This window comes from Lobosporangium transversale (assembly GCF_002105155.1).
Source record: "Lobosporangium transversale strain NRRL 3116 chromosome Unknown BCR41scaffold_10, whole genome shotgun sequence".
In the NCBI taxonomy this organism is placed as follows: Eukaryota; Fungi; Mortierellomycota; class Mortierellomycetes; order Mortierellales; family Mortierellaceae; genus Lobosporangium; species Lobosporangium transversale.
This window is the reverse complement of record NW_019028988.1, coordinates 230754-248936: the sequence shown is the minus strand read 5'-3', so window position 1 is coordinate 248936 and position 18183 is coordinate 230754. Positions and strand designations below refer to the sequence as shown.

The 18183-nt window shown below is 41.7% G+C and overlaps 5 protein-coding genes across 5 annotated transcripts; 2 read left to right on the top strand and 3 right to left on the bottom strand.

Annotated features, from left to right (window-relative positions):
- Positions 1-5048: 5048 nt before the first annotated feature.
- On the top strand, positions 5049-8202 carry BCR41DRAFT_334032 (OPT oligopeptide transporter protein-domain-containing protein). The gene is made up of 5 exons (XM_022021914.1): positions 5049-5536; positions 5655-5888; positions 6007-6112; positions 6231-7189; positions 7271-8202. Exons 1-5 carry the CDS (start codon positions 5283-5285, stop codon positions 8004-8006), a joined length of 2289 nt encoding a protein of 762 aa, XP_021883290.1. The 5' UTR covers positions 5049-5282; the 3' UTR covers positions 8007-8202.
- Positions 8184-10204, bottom strand: BCR41DRAFT_320093 (pseudouridine synthase; the record flags this gene model as incomplete). The annotated part of the gene is made up of 4 exons (XM_022021382.1): positions 8184-9328; positions 9461-9710; positions 9866-9957; positions 10088-10204. 4 exons carry the CDS (start codon positions 10202-10204, stop codon positions 8309-8311), a joined length of 1479 nt encoding a protein of 492 aa, XP_021883289.1. The 3' UTR covers positions 8184-8308.
- Positions 10205-10984: 780 nt separating this feature from the next.
- BCR41DRAFT_394309 (hypothetical protein) lies at positions 10985-13032 on the bottom strand (the record flags this gene model as incomplete). The annotated part of the gene is made up of 7 exons (XM_022028635.1): positions 10985-11228; positions 11329-11872; positions 11965-12040; positions 12204-12285; positions 12438-12584; positions 12716-12820; positions 12953-13032. 7 exons carry the CDS (start codon positions 13030-13032, stop codon positions 10985-10987), a joined length of 1278 nt encoding a protein of 425 aa, XP_021883288.1.
- Positions 13033-13585: 553 nt separating this feature from the next.
- Positions 13586-15596, bottom strand: BCR41DRAFT_349575 (cyclin-like protein; the record flags this gene model as incomplete). Its single annotated transcript, XM_022023491.1, has 8 exons — positions 15075-15596; positions 14914-14995; positions 14702-14827; positions 14445-14568; positions 14294-14339; positions 14027-14181; positions 13743-13919; positions 13586-13648 (listed from the first exon to the last, which is right to left on the bottom strand). The coding sequence occupies exons 1-8, from the start codon at positions 15524-15526 to the stop codon at positions 13587-13589; spliced, it is 1224 nt and encodes a 407-aa protein (XP_021883287.1). The 5' UTR covers positions 15527-15596.
- Positions 15597-15612: 16 nt separating this feature from the next.
- On the top strand, positions 15613-18181 carry BCR41DRAFT_13819 (hypothetical protein). The gene is made up of 6 exons (XM_022019525.1): positions 15613-15982; positions 16071-16184; positions 16271-16501; positions 16603-16860; positions 16950-17871; positions 17991-18181. Exons 1-6 carry the CDS (start codon positions 15731-15733, stop codon positions 18146-18148), a joined length of 1935 nt encoding a protein of 644 aa, XP_021883286.1. The 5' UTR covers positions 15613-15730; the 3' UTR covers positions 18149-18181.
- Positions 18182-18183: the final 2 nt, after the last annotated feature.

The following is an 18183-nucleotide window of genomic DNA, read 5'->3' as shown; positions in this document are numbered from 1 at the left end:
CTGGCGATTGTCATATGTTATTTTCTATCGCACTCTGGAAAAACGGCAACCTGCCGAAGTACAGTTTCAACGATAGTCTATCTCATCTCTTGTTAGGAGCGAAGAAAGAGAATAGAAGAAGAAATAAAGATGATCTCCTTTGTCAATAAGAGTAAACAGGCTCGAGAGCAATGCAGCTCATGCTCTAGTTGCTTGTGGACAGATTTTATTATTAGTCTTGAAGACAGAGTATTATTTCCTCATTACCATATGAAATATGACAGATGATATCAAAGACACGTATATTTTTTTACTTTTTTATTTTGTTGCCTATATTTTATTGGTCGCTCTTGAGCGTACAGCAAGCAAGGTACTTAGTACACCGCGCTTTTGAAATCCAATCACTACTCGTCTCTTTCGCGAACATAAAAAATAATAATAATAACGAATATAAAAATGGCCATTTTTGACTCTCTTCTTTTTTCTTTCCTCTTCTCTTTCTCCTCGGTCTCCTCGACCATCGCTCTATGCTCCACTGTCCTTGTTCTGATTATTCTTTTTCTGTCTATCTCTCCCTTTTCATTTCACGATTAGACTGTAAACGACATGAAGCCGTCTAAACCAACCAGAGCTTCATAGCTCGCAGCCAGGCTACCACACCCAAATAGCCATACTCGAACAGCCGTACTCAAACAGCCGTACTCAAACAGCTGCACTCAGATGGCCACACTCAAACAGCCGCACTCAAATGGCCACACTCAAACGAACAGCCGTATCCAAACAGTCGTGCTCAAACGGTCACGCACAAGCGGCCAGTCTACCGTAGTCGAACGCCCAGACCTTCTCTACGGCTAAATAGCCAGCCCACCCCTCCTTGGGGATGATATTCAAGGCTTCTCGAACAACTCCAGATCATAACGGCCCAGGGCACTGGTACTGAAAGCTCGACGCCACCAGCTAAAGAACGAAACCAAAGGAAGGCCGAGCAATCAATCAAGGCAAAACAAACGCTTCCAAAAAAAAAAAAAAAAAAAAAAAAAAAAAGCTCCAACGATTAAAAAAATTCCAATGATTAAAAAAAAAAAAAAGAAAAAATCAACGATTTGAAAAAAAAAAAAAAAAAAAAAATAACTAAGATGAAAAATAACCTCCAATGATAAAAAAAACAACAACTAAAAAAAAAAAATGCAACAAAACCGAAGATAAAAAACAAACCAAAGAAAAAAAGAAAAAATCTGATTAAAAAAAAACTCTTACTAACACAAAGCATTCTTTAATTTAGCAACAACGCATATGCAAGGTAGGTCCGAACGGGTATCTGTCTGAGCTGGCTCTTGAATGAGCCATGCGATGGTGGAGCTCCTTCGGCTGGGTGGGGATGAGTAAATGGGTTTATGTGTGCGCGGGTGTTTGCAAGGCCATGGGACCTGACCTAAAGGAGTACGATATACCAGATCACCTCCACGTGGTGTGCTCCGGACAACATCTTAGGAGAGTATTTTGGATGATAATAAAGAAAAAAATACCTCTCAAGATGGCTAAGAGTCTGGTCTCTTGTAATTCGGAATGTAACAAGGTAGGCTAGGTAGCCAGGTAGCAAGCAACTATTTAGTAATAAAAAAAAAGAAACTACACTTTAATTCAGATGGATATGAATGACTGGCAAAAAAGAGTAAAAAAAAAGAGGCTCGAGTGCCCAATTATTTCCCTCTGTTGCCACCAAAAAGCAAACCCTGTGTCACTAATAACACATTGATCACATCTTCCCTTCTCCTTTCAATGCCACCTGTAAATGTAAAGACAGGAACACTTATGCCAATCATCGCGGCTCGTCATCACCTGTGCCTCTGACCAGCATTATTATAATGTCACCGCTGTCTTTTTAGTGCAAACTCCGTCAAATACTCTTTTGTTAAAAGTGTCTTCCTCCATGGCACCACGCGAGCCAGTATCTCAAACCACTGCATCAGCGCTAAAAACAATCTGACCAAAGGGAAGCCCTCACCACCGCTGAGAATCATAGTCCTTGGCTTGTAAGGTAAACTTTAAACGGGCAACTAATTTAATGGAAAGCGACGCTGAGATGCCTCTTTGGGTCCTCGTACTTACTAGGTCTAGGCTAAGTATAGCGATCGCGAGCAATTTAGGCTGGGCATACGTTGATCACATTTGCTAGATCTAAAAAGAGAAAGGTGCCACCCACCTTCAGCAGCACTTGCTTTTTTAATGTCTCTAATCCCCTTCATCAGGCGTTATGGGATATTGACGCTGCCATGGTGCGCCACGCTTGATACGAGATATAAAGGCACGTGAAAACTACATCGGCCCCCACCACTCTTCTCCTTTCCTTCTTTCCTCCGTTGCTGTGGCAATGTACGTTAGCATCTGAGACGAACTACATGTGGCCAATGTCTAGCTAACTTATGAAATGTGCAGAGCATTTTGATATCTGCTTCTCTCTTTGTTTTTATCACCACGAATAAAACATTTAAGGATGGATAGAGCAGTCATTGCATGACGCACTACGAGATGGAGACATGTTCTCTTCCCGATCAAAACAGAGTAACGTAAATATGCTTGAAGACGAACAGGGGTCACTCATAAGTTGTAAAGAAATGATCAGTCCACACAGGTTTATTGCCAAAAGAGAATACCAGGTTATATATCCATAGTGGTAAGGATAAGATGAATAAGAGGTTAAGTATTTTATGTATATGGCGACTTCTTTGTGGTTTTATGAGCGCGAGTTGCCCGTTTGGCGGAATAAGAGATCAAGGACCCGATAAGAATTCTTGGAATCTAGGCGTTGGATTATATGTGTCTGTATTCTTTAAATATGGTTCCCGCTTCCTCATTGCCAGAGGCAATTCTATCTGCCTTTCATATGGATTCCTCGCCTACACCATATTATTTTCCCCGTCCCAGTGTGGACATTGTGGGAGAAAATGACGCGATCTTGTGGTAGGCATTTTAACTGTAAATTTAGGGTTCACTTTGTTGATCGCTGTTATTGTGTAAATATGAAGTTAAACAGATGAAGCAACCTAATATGAAAGGGTGAAGCAAACTTGTGTAGTTATTTGTCATTCCTTATTATCACTTATTCCCATTGTGCCCGAATAGTCTCTGGCATCAAATGATGGCGAGTAACACGTTGCGTAAGTGCTCTTAGATGGATATGTTTATGCTGTCAGCCTTCTCCTAACTTTTTTTTTACCTTTTGCCTTCTAGCCTCTTTTGTCTTCATTGCACAAACGAAAGCATGTGAAAAGGACTACAATATTATTGGTTGTCGATAAACAAAGTGGGATTTAATAAAATTAGAGTGAAAAGACGCCATTCCGTGATGGGATGTGCTCAGACTCTTTTATGTGTTAGCCCATCTCTCTGGTAATGCGGCGCAAAATAGAGTTTAAGGTGTTAAAGCATGCATGTACAGCACATGGTTTCAATAAAATATATTACGACTCAGTCTTCTTTAAGTCGCGCGATGAATGAACGAACAAAAAAAGAAAAGAAAAGAAAAACGTAGAAGCCCAATTTCGCATCTTGGAGAATTTATCACAGTATTGGGTTTCCTTATTCTTTTGCTTTTTACTTAATATTTGTACAAGTGTCACTTATTTTCGTGTTAGAACACATATTATTCCAATGTAAAGGAGGGAGCACAGGAGCAAAAAAAGCATTTTGACGTGAGCTTTTTTTTTTTTTTTCCTGATAGATAGCGGGCATAATAAAGAAGAAAAAGGAGAGAAGGTGGAAGTGCATTTAATGACAGAGTTGACGCCATTTTACTTGCATTTGGTAAAATAAGAACCACTAATGTCAGATCTCGCCATAGGCTAAAAGCTATATAAAAAAAAAGGAGCACCTTTGCTTTTTTTTTTTTTTTTTTTTACCCCGAAGAGTGAGATAAAGAGGAGACAGCAGGTTTGTTGCCTTTGTTCATGTTTGCTTTTTTGCTTTTCTTGGGAAAAAAATTGGCAATTAACGTCGCTCATTGGATACAGAGCTCCGAATATACAAACAAACACATGTATACTACGTCTAATTAAATAGACAAACAAGCATACAAATAATCGAGACGTTCAAGATGCATAACATGTGTACAATAGATATGCAAGTATAATAATAAAGGAAAGTCTTTTGTTCGAGTCTCGAAGCACAAATAAACAAACAAGCAAACAAAAGAGAAGGGAAACGTCTCGGATCTTGACTGAAGCAGCATAAATCCGTATATATAATATAATGGATTTGATGTGTTGAGCGGTTTGTTAATCATTGTGTGCACTGTGTGCATGTATACATGCGTGGCAATGGTTTACTGCCGAAATGAAATAGATTTTTATAAGCTCTGCAAAATGTGCAAATATTCTCACCATTGGAAGCTGTTGGCTCGGAGTTTTTGTATTACATATTGCTTATTGTTACTCCACCCAAAGCCAGTATGTCAGTATGTCATTTACATTTTGATAGATCTAAATTTTTGTCTTTATTCTATTGAGCAGGATGAAAAGGGAAAGTGACTAATACAACACTTTCGTTAAAGGTTGAAGCCAAGGCCAAGTATTACAGCTATTTTCAGTCAGCAAGGGTTATTGGGCCGTGTAATGACCTAGCATAGTCCATGCAGACACAGAAGTACAAACAAGATGCACACGCTGGGCGTAATTCCCCCACCCGTCATCACCAGAATGTCTATGTTGTTTTGGTGTTGTGCTGTTTCTATTTTTTTTTTTTTCTTTTTTTTCTTTTTTTGCCGAGGGTTGGTCACGAAGGTAGGATAACAAGAGTAGCAGCAGCATTATCAATAGCAATGAAGAGTTTTAGAGCCTGCATTAGAAACCAATTCTTCTCTCGTCCTGAATTGAGCTGTTCATTCAAAGTCAGCTAAATCCAAATCCAGTAAATGACTGCATATTGGCAGATTCGCCTTTGCGACCAATTCATTCATCATTTTTCAGTTGGGCTACATAGTTCTAGCGCTCAACCTTCGGGGGAATGGGTGCTTACCTTGAATCTGCTATAAAACACGGCTATCCCCCCCCTTCCTCTCCTTGCTTTGTGCAGCTTGCCGCCACTCAAATAGCATTAAAAATACTCGCAAAACTTTCTCTTTCACTTCTCGCGCTCTCTTTCTCACCCCTTCGGACGACTTCGACAAAGGGTTGGGCGTTCCTATTCTCCCTTAACTGTTGCATGGCCGCTCTCTTTACTTTCCTCTTGCTCCCACTCTCTCCTCTATCTTTAATTCTTTGCTGACCCTGGAAGCTACACCATATCTTATATAATATCCACTGATCATGTCATCAGAAAAGGGCTCTTTCGCTCCATTACACGACGAGAAGCCTCCCGTTGCCGAGGATCCTGTTGCCCCCATCCCCCATTTCCCTTCTGAGAATAAGGGTGATATCAAGGATGAACTAAACGCCATCGAGACTGATGCCGGTTCCTTGGAGGAGGAGAAGCTCGAGGAATCGCTTCGCCTTGTACCCAAGGTCGTTCGGGAGCTGGTCTCGATGGAAGATGATCCAACCCTTCCAACTGTTACCTTTCGGTAAAAGCGCCACACGAAAACATTGAAAACGTAATGAAATGAATCAAAGCACTTACGAAGCATTATGCATTCTGACACTTCATCTCAATTATTTTCTCTTTTCATTTTTCCTCCTCAGTTACTTTGTTCTAAGCACATTCTTTGTCTCGCTTGGAGCTGTAATCAGTCAGATTGCATGGTTCAGAACCACATCTGCCTCTTACTCTATGTTCTTTGTGCAAATCGTGTCCTACTGGTTGGGTAACCTAATGGCCCGTGTCTTGCCTTCTTGGGACGTAAACCTTGGTTTTATCAAGTTCAACCTTAATCCTGGTCCCTTCTCTATCAAGGAACACGTCCTGATCACTTTGGCGTAAGTTGAAAGAAAAAATTATAGGGATGCTGAGGTTGAAAAGACAGATCAATCAATAAATCTTGATTGATTGATTGATTGATTTTTTTTTTTTTTTTTTTTTTTGTATAACTTATAGTGCGAGTGCTGGCGCTACTTCTAACTTGGGAGAGATCATTGTGTCCGTCAAGGACATCTTTTATAAAGAGCAGATGCACCCCCTTGCCGCCATCTGTCTCATGTGGGTGCGTGTTAGCCTATCTTTTTACTCTTTCATATCCTGTGAAACATCTAAAAAAAAGCCTCTCATCTCATTGTTACTGCGTTTCCATATCATGTCATGTATTCTGAATTTGAGAATAGGCTACCATGTGGACAGGTTATTCGTTCGCTGCCATTGGGCGTAACTTCTTACTTTATGATCCAGACCTGATCTGGCCTTCTGCACTGATGCAGACAGCTCTTTATCGCACTCTCCGTTCCGAAGGTCATTCACTGGAGTATTCCAAGAAGCAAATCCGTGTTTTCTGGTTGGTCCTTATCGGTGTCTTCTTTTGGTCATTCTTGCCCGAATATGTTTTCCCATTCACCTCATCATTGGCGGTCCTTTGCTGGTTCGCTCCTCACAATGACACTATCAAATTTATCGGTAGTGGGTTTGGCGGTATGGGTTTCCTGAACTTCACACTTAATTGGTCGAATATTACTTCCACGATCATGGTCTCCCCTTGGTGGACTCAAGTAATCAGTTTTGTTGCCTTCGTCACTTCCGTCTGGGTTTTGATTCCTATTGTCCATTTCACTGGTGTCTGGAATGGTAATAGGTTCCCTCTTATGTCCAATCGTCTTTTCACATCCAACGGTACTTCCTATCCTTTCACTAAGTTAACTGACAGTGAGGGCAAGTTTGATGAGGTAGCATTCAATGAATTGGGTAACGTCTACATGTCGACCTATAATCTTTGGGGCATCTTCTTTGGTTATGCTACATTCCTCTCAGCGTTCGTGCAGATCTTCTTGTTTGGCCGCAAGAAAATTTGGGCTACAGTTCAACATTTGCGTCAGAGAAGATCGCATGGGTTCAAGGACCGTCTCAACGTTTTGATGTCTGCCTATGATGAGGTCCCTCTGTGGTGGTACATCCTATTGTTTACCTGCTGCTTCACTACAATGCTAGTCTTGATTTTCACTCAGGACTTGTACTTGCCTTGGTGGACCTACGTTATCGGTGTCATCCTTGGTGCCATGACAGTTGTGCCCATGGGCTTCATCTACGCTGTTAGTGCTTACCAAGTCAGCACTGGTACTTGGAACGAATTAATGTAAGTGAAAATATAGTAATGATCACATGGCTTTGACAAAAAAAAAAAAAAGGCTCTAATAACTGGCTTTTTAAATCTTAGTTACGGATACATGGCGCCTGGAACTCATCCGGTTGGTTCACTCGTATATCGTGTGGTTGCTGGCCAGTGCTGGTATCGTGCTCAAAGTATCTTACTGGATCAAAAGATTGGTCATTATATGAAGGTCAGTCCCAAAGCTACTTTCTTGTCTCAGCTTTGGGGCAACCTGCTTGGAGTACCCATTAATTATGCTGTCATCCGCTGGGTCATTGACACCAAGCGCTCATACCTCGATGGTACTGAGAAGGATCCTCTAGGTCAATGGTCCGGCCAAGCTCCTCAGAGCTACTTGAACCAAGGTATCCAATACGGCCTCGTAGGTCCTACTCGTCTGTTTCGGGATGAGATCTATGGTCCTCTTCGCTGGGGATTCTTACTAGGCATAGCAGCGCCTGTGCTGATGTATTTATTACACAAGAAATTCCCTCGCGCCAAGTTCCATCTCTGGCATAGTACCATCTTCTTTTCATGCATGGAGAACTTTTATGGATACATCTCAACAGGGCCTCTGTCATCCTTCATTGGAGGGTTCTTTTGCATGTACTACTTCTTCCGCTACAAGCACGCGACATGGGTTAAGTACAATTACCTAGTAGGAGCAGCTGCCGACACAGGTCTGTCGTTGACAATCTTGGCCATCTTTATCTGCTTCGGAAGCGCAAAGATTATCAAGATGCCTTATTGGTGGGGCAACGACTCTGATTCCGTCGAGAAGTGTTATGGATCGGGCAATTAAAAAAAAAAAGAGAGGAAAATAGAAAATAGAGTTGAATATCCTACATTCATTAATCCATTCATCACCTTTTCATCCTATCCATCCACAAATTTAATATGTACATAGTCAGATGTAGTCCTCAAATACCTTAATTTTGCGACGCGTCAAAGAAACAAATTAAACTTTTGACAGTCACAAATCCGCAATTCAGCGTCCCACTCGGACAACCTTTTATTTACATATTAAAATGCAAAACACAAGAAAGAAAGAGAAGAGCATGTAGTTTATGGGCAAACGGAGTTTTTTTTTCTTAAAAATTTGCTCTAGTCCGAGTCTGAATCTTCCTTTTTACTCTTCTTTTCCTTCTTCTCCTTCTTCTCCTTCTTCTCCTTCTTCTCCTTCTTGTCTTTCTTCTCCTTCTTCTCCTTCTTTTCCTCAGTCTTGGCTTTCTTCTTCTCCTTCTTCTTCTCGGATTCAGAATCACTGGAAGAAGCCTTGCGCTTCTTTTCCTCGTCATCTTCTGCTTTGGCAGAAGCGGTAATATTAGAGACAGCGGAAGCAATTGCAGCGGCATTGGGAGCAGCAGCGTCCTCACGGTTGAAGTCAACATACCCCTTCTTCCAGTTCTCTGGTGTAGCATCGGTCGTGCGTCCGTACTTGTCCAGCTTGCCATCCTTAATCAGCTTCTTCTTTTCCTGAGCCTTGGGCCCCAATCCCCAGCGACGAGGATAGGTATCACGCTCCATGATCACACGCTTGATCTTGGCCACCACTCCATGGTCGCAAGTCGCCATGACTGCCGTAGTCATCTGAGCAATACCCAATGCAATGGCCTCGCCCTTAGTAGTCATCAGCACCACCTCCTCGTTAACCTCAATACCGGACTCGTAACGAAGCAAGCCAGGAATCATCAGCTTGGCTCCATAGCAAATAGCATTGACTGCGCTGTCCTTAACCACCACACGCTTATATGTTGTCAGCAGTGTCTCCAAAGGACGAACCATCCTACGAAGGTACGATTCATCCTTGGTGTTATCATACATCCACTGAGCATCCAAAACATCATGCATCGTCACAATGTCGTCTTCCTCTCCCATATGTCCTGAACGAACACGGCGAAGTTCCTGCATATGTCCTCCCACGCCCAACAATAAGCCCATGTGCACACACATCGTACGCATATATGTTCCAGCCTCACAAGCAACCCAGAAAACAGCCAGATGACGATCGTTATCAAATTCGATGAGCTTGGATTGGTGAATCGTACGGATACGAAGTTGTCGCTTGACAGCTGAGATAAGAGGAGGACGCTGAAACAAAGCACCCGTCAGCGTCTCGAGGGTCTAAGGGCCCAAAAATGAATAAATCAAGAAGAAGGAAAAAAAAAAAAAAAAGTTAGAGAGCAATCTTAGGAGAAAACCGAAAACAACTAATAGAATAACAATGTATTTTTCACGCCTATTTCGTTTCTTTACCTGAGCAAGCTTCTTCTCGGACTCGATAGCATCGTGAAGACGAAGAACACAGACGTACTCCTTACCAGCACCTTGCTGAGACTTGACCAGACGAGTTGCACGATCAATGCAAACAATCAAGCATCCAGTGACCTTGGGATCAAGTGTGCCACTGTGGCCAGTTTTTTCAACACGAAGAATACGACGGACCCAAGCGACAACTTCGTGCGAGGAAGGGTTGGCAGGCTTATCCAAGTTAATGACACCATACCTTTTTTTTTAGTTAGAAGCAAAAAAAATAAATGTCAATTAAAAGTCTTCTTTTCCCTAGAGACCAATGCCTTTTAGCTTCTGACCTAGCCCAAAAGATAGTTTTTTTTTTTTTTTTTTTTTTTTTTTTTTTCCCTTCAGTAGATCGATTGTTACCTGATGTACTCAGTAAGCTCTCGTCTCAAGGGGGAGCATCCGCTAGGGATAGGAGTGTAATGACCAGTGCGGACATTGAGTTTATCGTAGTTCTAAATAAGAAAAACCAAAGACAAGCAAGTAATAGAAAACCATTTGTCAGAAAGAAACCTTCAAACAGCGAAATATTGACTTGCAGTATTGGAAAAAAGAGAACTGGTTTTCATTGAGATAAACACTAACCTTCAACAACAATGGCCAGTCAGCTGTGTTGAGTGAAGGAGTGGCAGACTCTGGCTTGATGGCAAAGTCGCCCTTGCGCTGAGCCTCTTCAACGTTGTTCTTCGATGCAGCGGACATTTAAAGGGTTACTGGCGTTGTTGTTGAAATGTGTCGAAGAGGAAGAGCAAAGCATTACATGCAACACCACTCGCTTCATTTATGCTCACAACCTTCCTTTTCAGTTTTTTTATTGTATTTGTTTAGGATGCTAAGCCGCACAAGCGGTCCCCGATCTATCACGTGTTGACTTCGCGAAAGGATTTTTTATTCAACAGATATAGACAGAAAGTGTAGTTGATTACAAGAAGAAAAATGACAAAGTTATGCTGTGGTATACGGGACATGATCAAAAAAACAAAAAATAAAAAATAAAAAAAAGAAAAGAAGAGTAAACATATGAAAAAGCATGACAAAGGCTTTGCATACAGACAAAAAAAAGGGAGAATGTGATAGATGCAAAAAGAAAGACAAACATAACGTGCAACCGGAACGGATTAGTTGATAGGGCATAATTATACAAGAGAGGGCAGTAGTAGAATTAGGCGTGATTCACAGAGCAAAAAAGTAGGAGCAGGATTAGAAAAAAGAAATACGAAAAAAGATACAAAAGAACAAGGAAGTGTCAAGACTTTTGGAGAATATGATGAAGTAACAAAAAAGAAGAAAAGAACGAAGACATGAAGCGAGGAGCAAGAATTAGACCTGGAAATAAAACATGAAAAATGCAAAGGACGTGTTTGTGTGTATATGTGATGTATGATGACAATAAAAAAACTCACTGCTCATGTGATGGACCGTTTTGCGCTGCTCTGGGAATCGGAGGACTATATCCGTTTGTTAGATCTTCCATCTGAAGAACTAGGCGTAAATCGCTCCAGATCCTCTCCAGCTAGCGCCTTCATCCATACGAGTCATCAGAGCATCCTTTCTCTCCATGAATATGCGATTTTGGTGCTCGACTGGAATTCTCTCCATGGGATCCCGCGAAGACTGTGTCTGCATCAGACCAGGTAACATTGAGCTCTGTACAAATCCCGGGAATGTGCCAAAAGATGGAGTAGCTCTGTTGTGTCCATAGCCGTATTGGTTATGCATAGGAGGGCTAACACAGGTAACAATTGTAAGCATAAGTTCAGCCGTCATTATACGGAAAACATAGCAAGTGAAGAGTATGAGTGTTGATTTATAGTACAGTTCCTTACCGGAAGCTGGATGCCACTGGAGGTCCATGTGGCGACATCGGTTTTGGCTCATTCTGAGCACGTCCCCATGACAAACGAACGCGCGAACTACCGATTTGGTAACCATTTAGCTGGTTAATGGCCATCTCCGCACTTTGTCTATGCACGAATTGAACGAATCCACATCCTTTGCCTGGTGGGATCTTAACATAAGTAATATCACCATATGCTGCAAAGATATTCCTGAGCTCGTCCTCATGAGTTATTCCAGAGAGTCCTCCAACGAAGACCGTAGTATTATTGGGGTCTGTATATTGATTGAGGGTATGGGTGTGCTGAGGACTAGTGGGTTGAAGAGGCATATAACCGTGGGTGTGCGCATACCCTATTGGTGCCATACCCATACTTCCGTTCATGTTACTAGCACTCATATTGAGTACAGGAGCTTTATTCTTTGGGGTCGCAACCGATACTCTGATAGGCCGGCTACCGCAGTAGACGCCTTGCATCTCGTGAAGTGCACGCTGCTGCTCGGCTTCGTCACCAAATCGGATAAAACCATAACCTAATCGGAAATGAAAGAGTTGTTCAAGCAAGTGTTATTACTTTCAGTTCTATCTAGTTTACTTTTTACATAAAAATATGAGGTCAATTTACCCCTGGAGGCACCCGTTGCAGGATCGGTCATGATTTTGGCTGATCTACAAGTCATGTATCGCTCCTGGAATGTAGCCTGCAAAAAGTGTTCAGAGAAGGTGAAAAGTATAATTCAATACATGTGCATCAAGCAATCCTTTTTTTCCTGAACCGAACTCCGCAGCATCTCTGTGTCTCAGTCTATTATATATAGGTCCTTCTAGAACAGGAGGGAGATTAAGAAACAATAGTGCACATACCATGAGGATATACTCAGTCACCTCAGGTGATAGATCTCCAACAAATAGAGAATACTCTTGATTGGCACCTACACCTGAACCTCTGGAGAAGACGAAAAAGAATGAGTTAATGTGATCTGATCAGTCCCTATGAATATGCAATCCGGGGAGAGGAATGGATAGGAGCTGAATATGCCACACAAGCAGCAAATATACACAATTGGCATAGTAACAAATATATATACATGTACTTACACAGCTGAGGTCATATTTCCTCCCGTGGCCCAATTCAACTTGAAAGTCTTGTTGGTACCAGGAATTAAAACCCCATTCAGGTTTGCAATAGCCTTAGCAGCCGCTGCTGGGCTAGATAGCTCAACAAAGCAATATCCAGCGCCAGCTCTAGCAGCATGAATAGTAGCAAGAGGAAGGAGAGGAAGAGATGCATCAGTCCATCATATTCTTTGTCATCTTGCATAGAGCAGGAACAGCTTTTTTTTTTTTTTTTTTTTTTTTTCGAGATCGTTTATTACCCTGTATATTTGTCGCGAATCATTTTCACCGCAACCTGTTCACCAGCACTGTACCATGCTCCTCGGATCCAATTCTCATCCATCCATGGCTCTAGCTCACCCATCCTACAAAAAAAAAAAAAAAAAAAAAAAAAAGAGACAAAGGTACAGCAGTTGTCAGCAGTTGACATCGTTGTTATTTTTTGCTGTTCCCGCCATTACAGAAGTAATCAGGGGTTACTATGCTAAAATGCTCACCAAAGGGAAGACGAGTTATTGAAGCCAGGTGACTGTTGGAGCTGGAGTTGTTGATAAGCAAGAGGATCGTAGTAGGCCATTTATGCTGTTGTTGGAGTGAATAAGAAAATATTATGCTGAGAAGGCGAGAGAGTGGGGAATGGAATGATGAAAAGTGAACAAAATGAGCAAATACAAAAAAAAAAGAAATATATGTCTATGTATCAATATATGTGAATGATATAAAAATATATATAGAGATGAAGATAAAAGCAAAAGGCGTGTGAGAAAAAAAAAAAAAACACACGCGGGTAGATGGAAAGGAATAATAACAATGGAAATGTGTGGTGTGAAGGAGGAGAGGAAGAAGGATGAATGAGAGGAGATATTTTTTGTTCAGGAGAACATTGAGCAAATTGCCCATGGCTTGGCTTCTCACTACAATCATTTTTTACATGATAAAAAATATCCGCGTGGAACATGGGTCACTTGAATTTGGAGGCAAATCGTCATGGCATGCTCACGTCCGTGTTGTTTATTTGTACGAACGCATTACATGACCCGCGTGATCACACCCTCACAGACCCAGACAAAAATGCGCGGCAAAAAAAAAAAAAAAAAAAAAAAAGTTTTTTTTATTTTATTTTTAATTTTGTCATGACTGGCTGTATCGCACAGTCGGGTTTGATGCTCCACCGTCCTGTATCCTTTCCAACTCTATGAAACAAAAGATTGTTAAGTTTATCAAATTAGCTCATTTGCGACAAAAAAAAAAAAAAAAAAAGGCGTAAGCGTAACCAAATAAACATACCAGCTTGTACACCAATTGATGTTGCAAAATCTATCCTTGCCTTCTTCAACTTGGGCATTTGATGCTCCAAATCTAGCCTGTGTGCATCATTCAGACTAATGTGTATTGTATCGTACTGTTGTCTCTGTGCATCCGAACGTCCTATTGACAGCAGGTCTAGCATTTGATGGCTGAAATCTATATAACAGGCAAATGATACACATGTTTATACACAAAAATATTCCTTTATATACATTCATATTTATGGTTATTATTCATAAGCAAATAAAAACGCTCCATATTACCATCGACATCTATTGATCGTGTTCTGAACGCCTTCATCCATGGTACTCCTTGGACAAGATCTGGGAATGATTCCCCAATCAGTTTTGCTGCTAGATATATAGACCCTGCTGCTATCGTATGAGGAGGGTATTCCAGGCAAACACCAACCTTATAGCTGTTCTCCCAGGATAGCAATGGGATCGAGCAAGGGTGTATTAGATGAGTAAATCCTTGTTATTTTTGGTGGCTGTGGCGCTGTCCTTATTTCCTGTATTCTCCTTTCTTACCTATTCCGAGCAATATCCCAAGCCTTTCGAGCTAAATTCTGGGAGCCTAGTTTTTAGAAGCATTGAAAGACATTAGCTTCCTCTAATATCATGCATCCTGATAGAATATGTACTTAAGGTATTGAATTATGGTGCTTCGCAGCTTACTTACCCCCCATAATTTTGACAAACTTGATCACGTATTTATATGGATGGACAATACGGAAATCAAAGCAGATAGATTCTAAAACCATTTTTTCATACGAAAGAACCCGCTTTCGTTGCTCTTCGCCTTCCTACAACCAGACCAATTAAAAATAAAGATAAAATAAAAAAAAGAGGCAGGTATATAAGCTAAGCGTAAATTTATAAAAGTCTAAAAAAGAATGGCTTTCGTTCTATTGAAGCTATGTCCGACTTCTAACTTACCCTACTCTCAGGGTCCCAGTCCGTTGCGTCCGAGTGCCTATAAATAAATGTTGCCACCATGATATCCTTGAGCTTCTTGATAGTGTCTTCAACTTTGGATGACACAAATAGACACGCCATCACAACCTAAGCATTCGATATGCATGGAGTGTCAATAATGGTTCTAAACACAATTATTTATTTTGCCTAGATGTCATACTTGACTACATTACCTCATTTCCTGTATCTGGGACAGAGTTGAACATAAAGAAGCGATGTAAAAGTAACTGTGCCGTGCTGATTGTACGTTGCGGACTTAAAATAAAAGAAGTCAGACTTCAACTTTTCTTTTCTATTGATTTCCCCATTACTTTGAACCAGCGATCTTCCTTACAATCCAATTTTCTTGCCAATAGCTGCAATGACTTCACACGCTTCTCTTCTCATATCTGCCTGCCGGTGTAAACTGATTCCAGGATTTCGTGCATAGTAAATAGTGTCTTGATCTTTTTTACTATAATATGTTCGTGAGACGCGGTTGATAGAATTAAGGATGGGCGCTGGTTGTAATGTCAATAGTTGAGGTTCTGAGAGTTGAGATGCTTGTGGCCGTACGGATTCTGATGTAGTTGCTCCGGGAGCCAGTGCAGCCAGTTGACCCTGTGTTGATACTGCTGTGTGGGATACTGACGCCTGTGCTTCTGCTTGTGTAAGATGTCCTTGTGTCTGTACTGGTGCTTGTGTCAATGGCTGTTGTTGCTGTTGTTGTGTGAGTGTCTGACCATGAGAAGGTCTCAAGGAAGGTGTACCCGGACTAGTAGATGTCGGTCGACTAGGTGAGTACATTGGTTATATTTCCAGCCCTGTAGTTTTCTCGTGTGAATGTGGTCGAGCAACCAGAGTACAAATAATGGTGAAAAACGTCTTGCCAATAATGAAACAGAATGAGATCTCTTCAGAAAAAAAAAAGAAAAAAAGTGGCTTGTGGAAACCAGACTTTGTGGCCCCTGCTCATGTTTTGCCGCTTTTTACTTGTTTCCTCGAGACTCAATGACGAATGCATCGCGACAGAAGAGCTACCGGCACCATCGAGGATCTGCACACCGTAAAATCGACTCTGAACACTCGCCCAAGAGACAACCGGGCCTCAGACAGCAAGCAAGAGAGGCAAGTGGTTGTTCTCAGCTCTTAGCTGCTGACATAGCAGCATTGAGGGAGGATTTGAGCCGAATACAGGGACACGTTAAAGAGCTGGGGACAGACAAGTCCAAGGATACAGAAGACATTCATGAATTATCAAAGGCAGGTCTGCAGCGTTCATTGGCTTTAATGGACTAAAAACCCGGCATAAAAAGAAGCTAAATCTCCTGCCCGATCCCTGTCAACTTAGGTTGCTTTAACAAAAATTGCTTCAGCATGCTATACATTATCAGCTGAGTCAATACAGGATGTTGACTTGATGTCGAAAGTCGTATTTTCTTTATTCAGTCGGGATCTTATTAAGGTTAGAAGCACTAATGTTCAGTTTCAAAAGTCTCAAAAGGAGCTTTTTTTTTAATATGCCCGCTTTTTTGTTGTTTTTCTTTGAAGGTTCCCGTATCTAGTAGCCCACAGCAGGACACCATAGAATTATTATGTCAGTTCTTCATATCCGCATACAAATACGAACAATCAAAAGAAAATGTGGATGCAGATAGCAACTTGAGTGGTACTGGCACGATTACCTCCCCTTCGCCTGTAGACGACCCTGACCGCGTTAAGGTGGATATTCTTCGTGCATTAAGCGCAGTATTATTCGAAAATGGGTTCCGCCTAAAGAATGTAAAGTATTATGCAGCAACGCAACATTAAATCGTTCCTTGTTGATTTTGATACTGCCATTTATTTTTCGTCTAACAACCTATTTTTTGAAATGATCACAGTCTCTTGAGGATCTATTGGAAATCATTGTGGCAGTCGGCAAGGACACAAGGCGACAGGAACAATCAGAATTGCGCCGGATGGCACTGAATTGCATGGCAAATCTTGTCTGCAAAACTGGTCATCTCCTCTCAACCTATCATGAACAGATGTATGAATTGCTTTTAGCCAACCTTACCATCACGTCCCAATTCGATCCTAGCTCAGCTTCGGGGGTCTCTAGCACATCGCGCCGTAGAGACCGCGGATCGGATCGAAAGGTATGAGTAGCTTTCAATTTAAGATGTGGCGTATTACAAAGTCTAGTAATACTAGGACTTATTTATTTTTTCAACGTGGTCGCCGCCAGCTTATTAGCTCCGCACTCCGAGCACTGCATTTTTTATTGCAGGAGGACAAACGCATGTCCACACGATCCTTAGCACCATTCATAAATATTGTCTGCCGATTCATGTTTTATACTTCTGAAAACCTGACAATGCAGTCAACTTCCGTGTCGTCATCCACCAGCGTATTCAACGCCGGGGTCATCCAGCGCTCCGTATATTCCTCCCCATCAACAAACATGGTATCCTTGGTGAAATCAGCAGGAGTTGGGTCCTCCAATATCTCACCATCGCAACAACACTCACTGGATATTTCAGAGCCATCATCGTTCATATCTTATCGTAACATGCAGTCCTCTGATTCGGAATACTCTGATTCAGAATTAGGAGCTCATCTCTCACATCGGAGGCAACACGATGGGAAAGTGAGGCTGAACGCATTACTCTGCTTACAAGCTCTGGCAAGAGGTGCTCCCAAGCAGCTACAGCCACACTGGCCCAAATTCTTAACGAGCTCGAACGCAGCACCAATGATGGCAGGCACACATAAAGCACCTTCGCTCATTGGATTAATTTCGACTGACCCAATCTTTAATGTACGCTCTGCGGCTTGTGCTGTCCTTGGTAGCATTCTCGAGAATTCAAAGCAGTATCTAGCTATGGCTGAGGAAGAAAGAAACACGGCAGGCCTGTCTGGCTTGGCCATTAGGAACCAGACGGGTTTATTGGCGCTATCGGAAAGAATAGGCATTATGGTTCGAGAGCTACATATCGGTATCGCTACGGCTATGAATGCGTTAGACAAACTCGTCGTTGAACATGGGGTTATAATTCCGATGATTAAATGCTGTTCATCAATCGTGGCCAACTGCTCGTATGAGAAAATGAGGCCAGGGCTTGCACTCTTAGTATGGCGTTCTATTGAGAGATTCATGGACTCAAATGGTGCATACGATACCCTTTAGAATTATGCTTTTTATAGTGTTGTAAGGTTATGAATCACATTCCTAATATCTTTTCTCTTGTTCATTCTCATTCTCTATTGAAAAGAATCAACATTGCAGACTGCGACGCTTTCTTTCCTCTCGGCTCTGTTGAGCAATTCGTCTGCAACAGTAGACACACGGCAGCATATTCTGTCATTCTCAACAGCATCACTCAATGCCAGTGCCAATATCAATGTTATTCCGGAGCTACTCTCAAAACTTTTATGCTTGGTTGAGAGTCCGAGGACATGTGTGGCGGTTTGCCTGGAAG

Coding starts and splice junctions, on each gene's coding strand:
- BCR41DRAFT_334032 (XM_022021914.1), top strand. CDS start 5,283: ATGTCATCAGAAAAGGGCTCTTTCGCTCCATTACACGACGAGAAGCCT. Junction 5,537..5,654: donor CTTCCAACTGTTACCTTTCG/GTAAAAGCGCCA, acceptor TTTCCTCCTCAG/TTACTTTGTTCTAAGCACAT. Junction 7,190..7,270: donor GGTACTTGGAACGAATTAAT/GTAAGTGAAAAT, acceptor TTTAAATCTTAG/TTACGGATACATGGCGCCTG.
- BCR41DRAFT_13819 (XM_022019525.1), top strand. CDS start 15,731: ATGACGAATGCATCGCGACAGAAGAGCTACCGGCACCATCGAGGATCT. Junction 15,983..16,070: donor ACATTCATGAATTATCAAAG/GCAGGTCTGCAG, acceptor CTGTCAACTTAG/GTTGCTTTAACAAAAATTGC. Junction 17,872..17,990: donor GAGATTCATGGACTCAAATG/GTGCATACGATA, acceptor TCAACATTGCAG/ACTGCGACGCTTTCTTTCCT.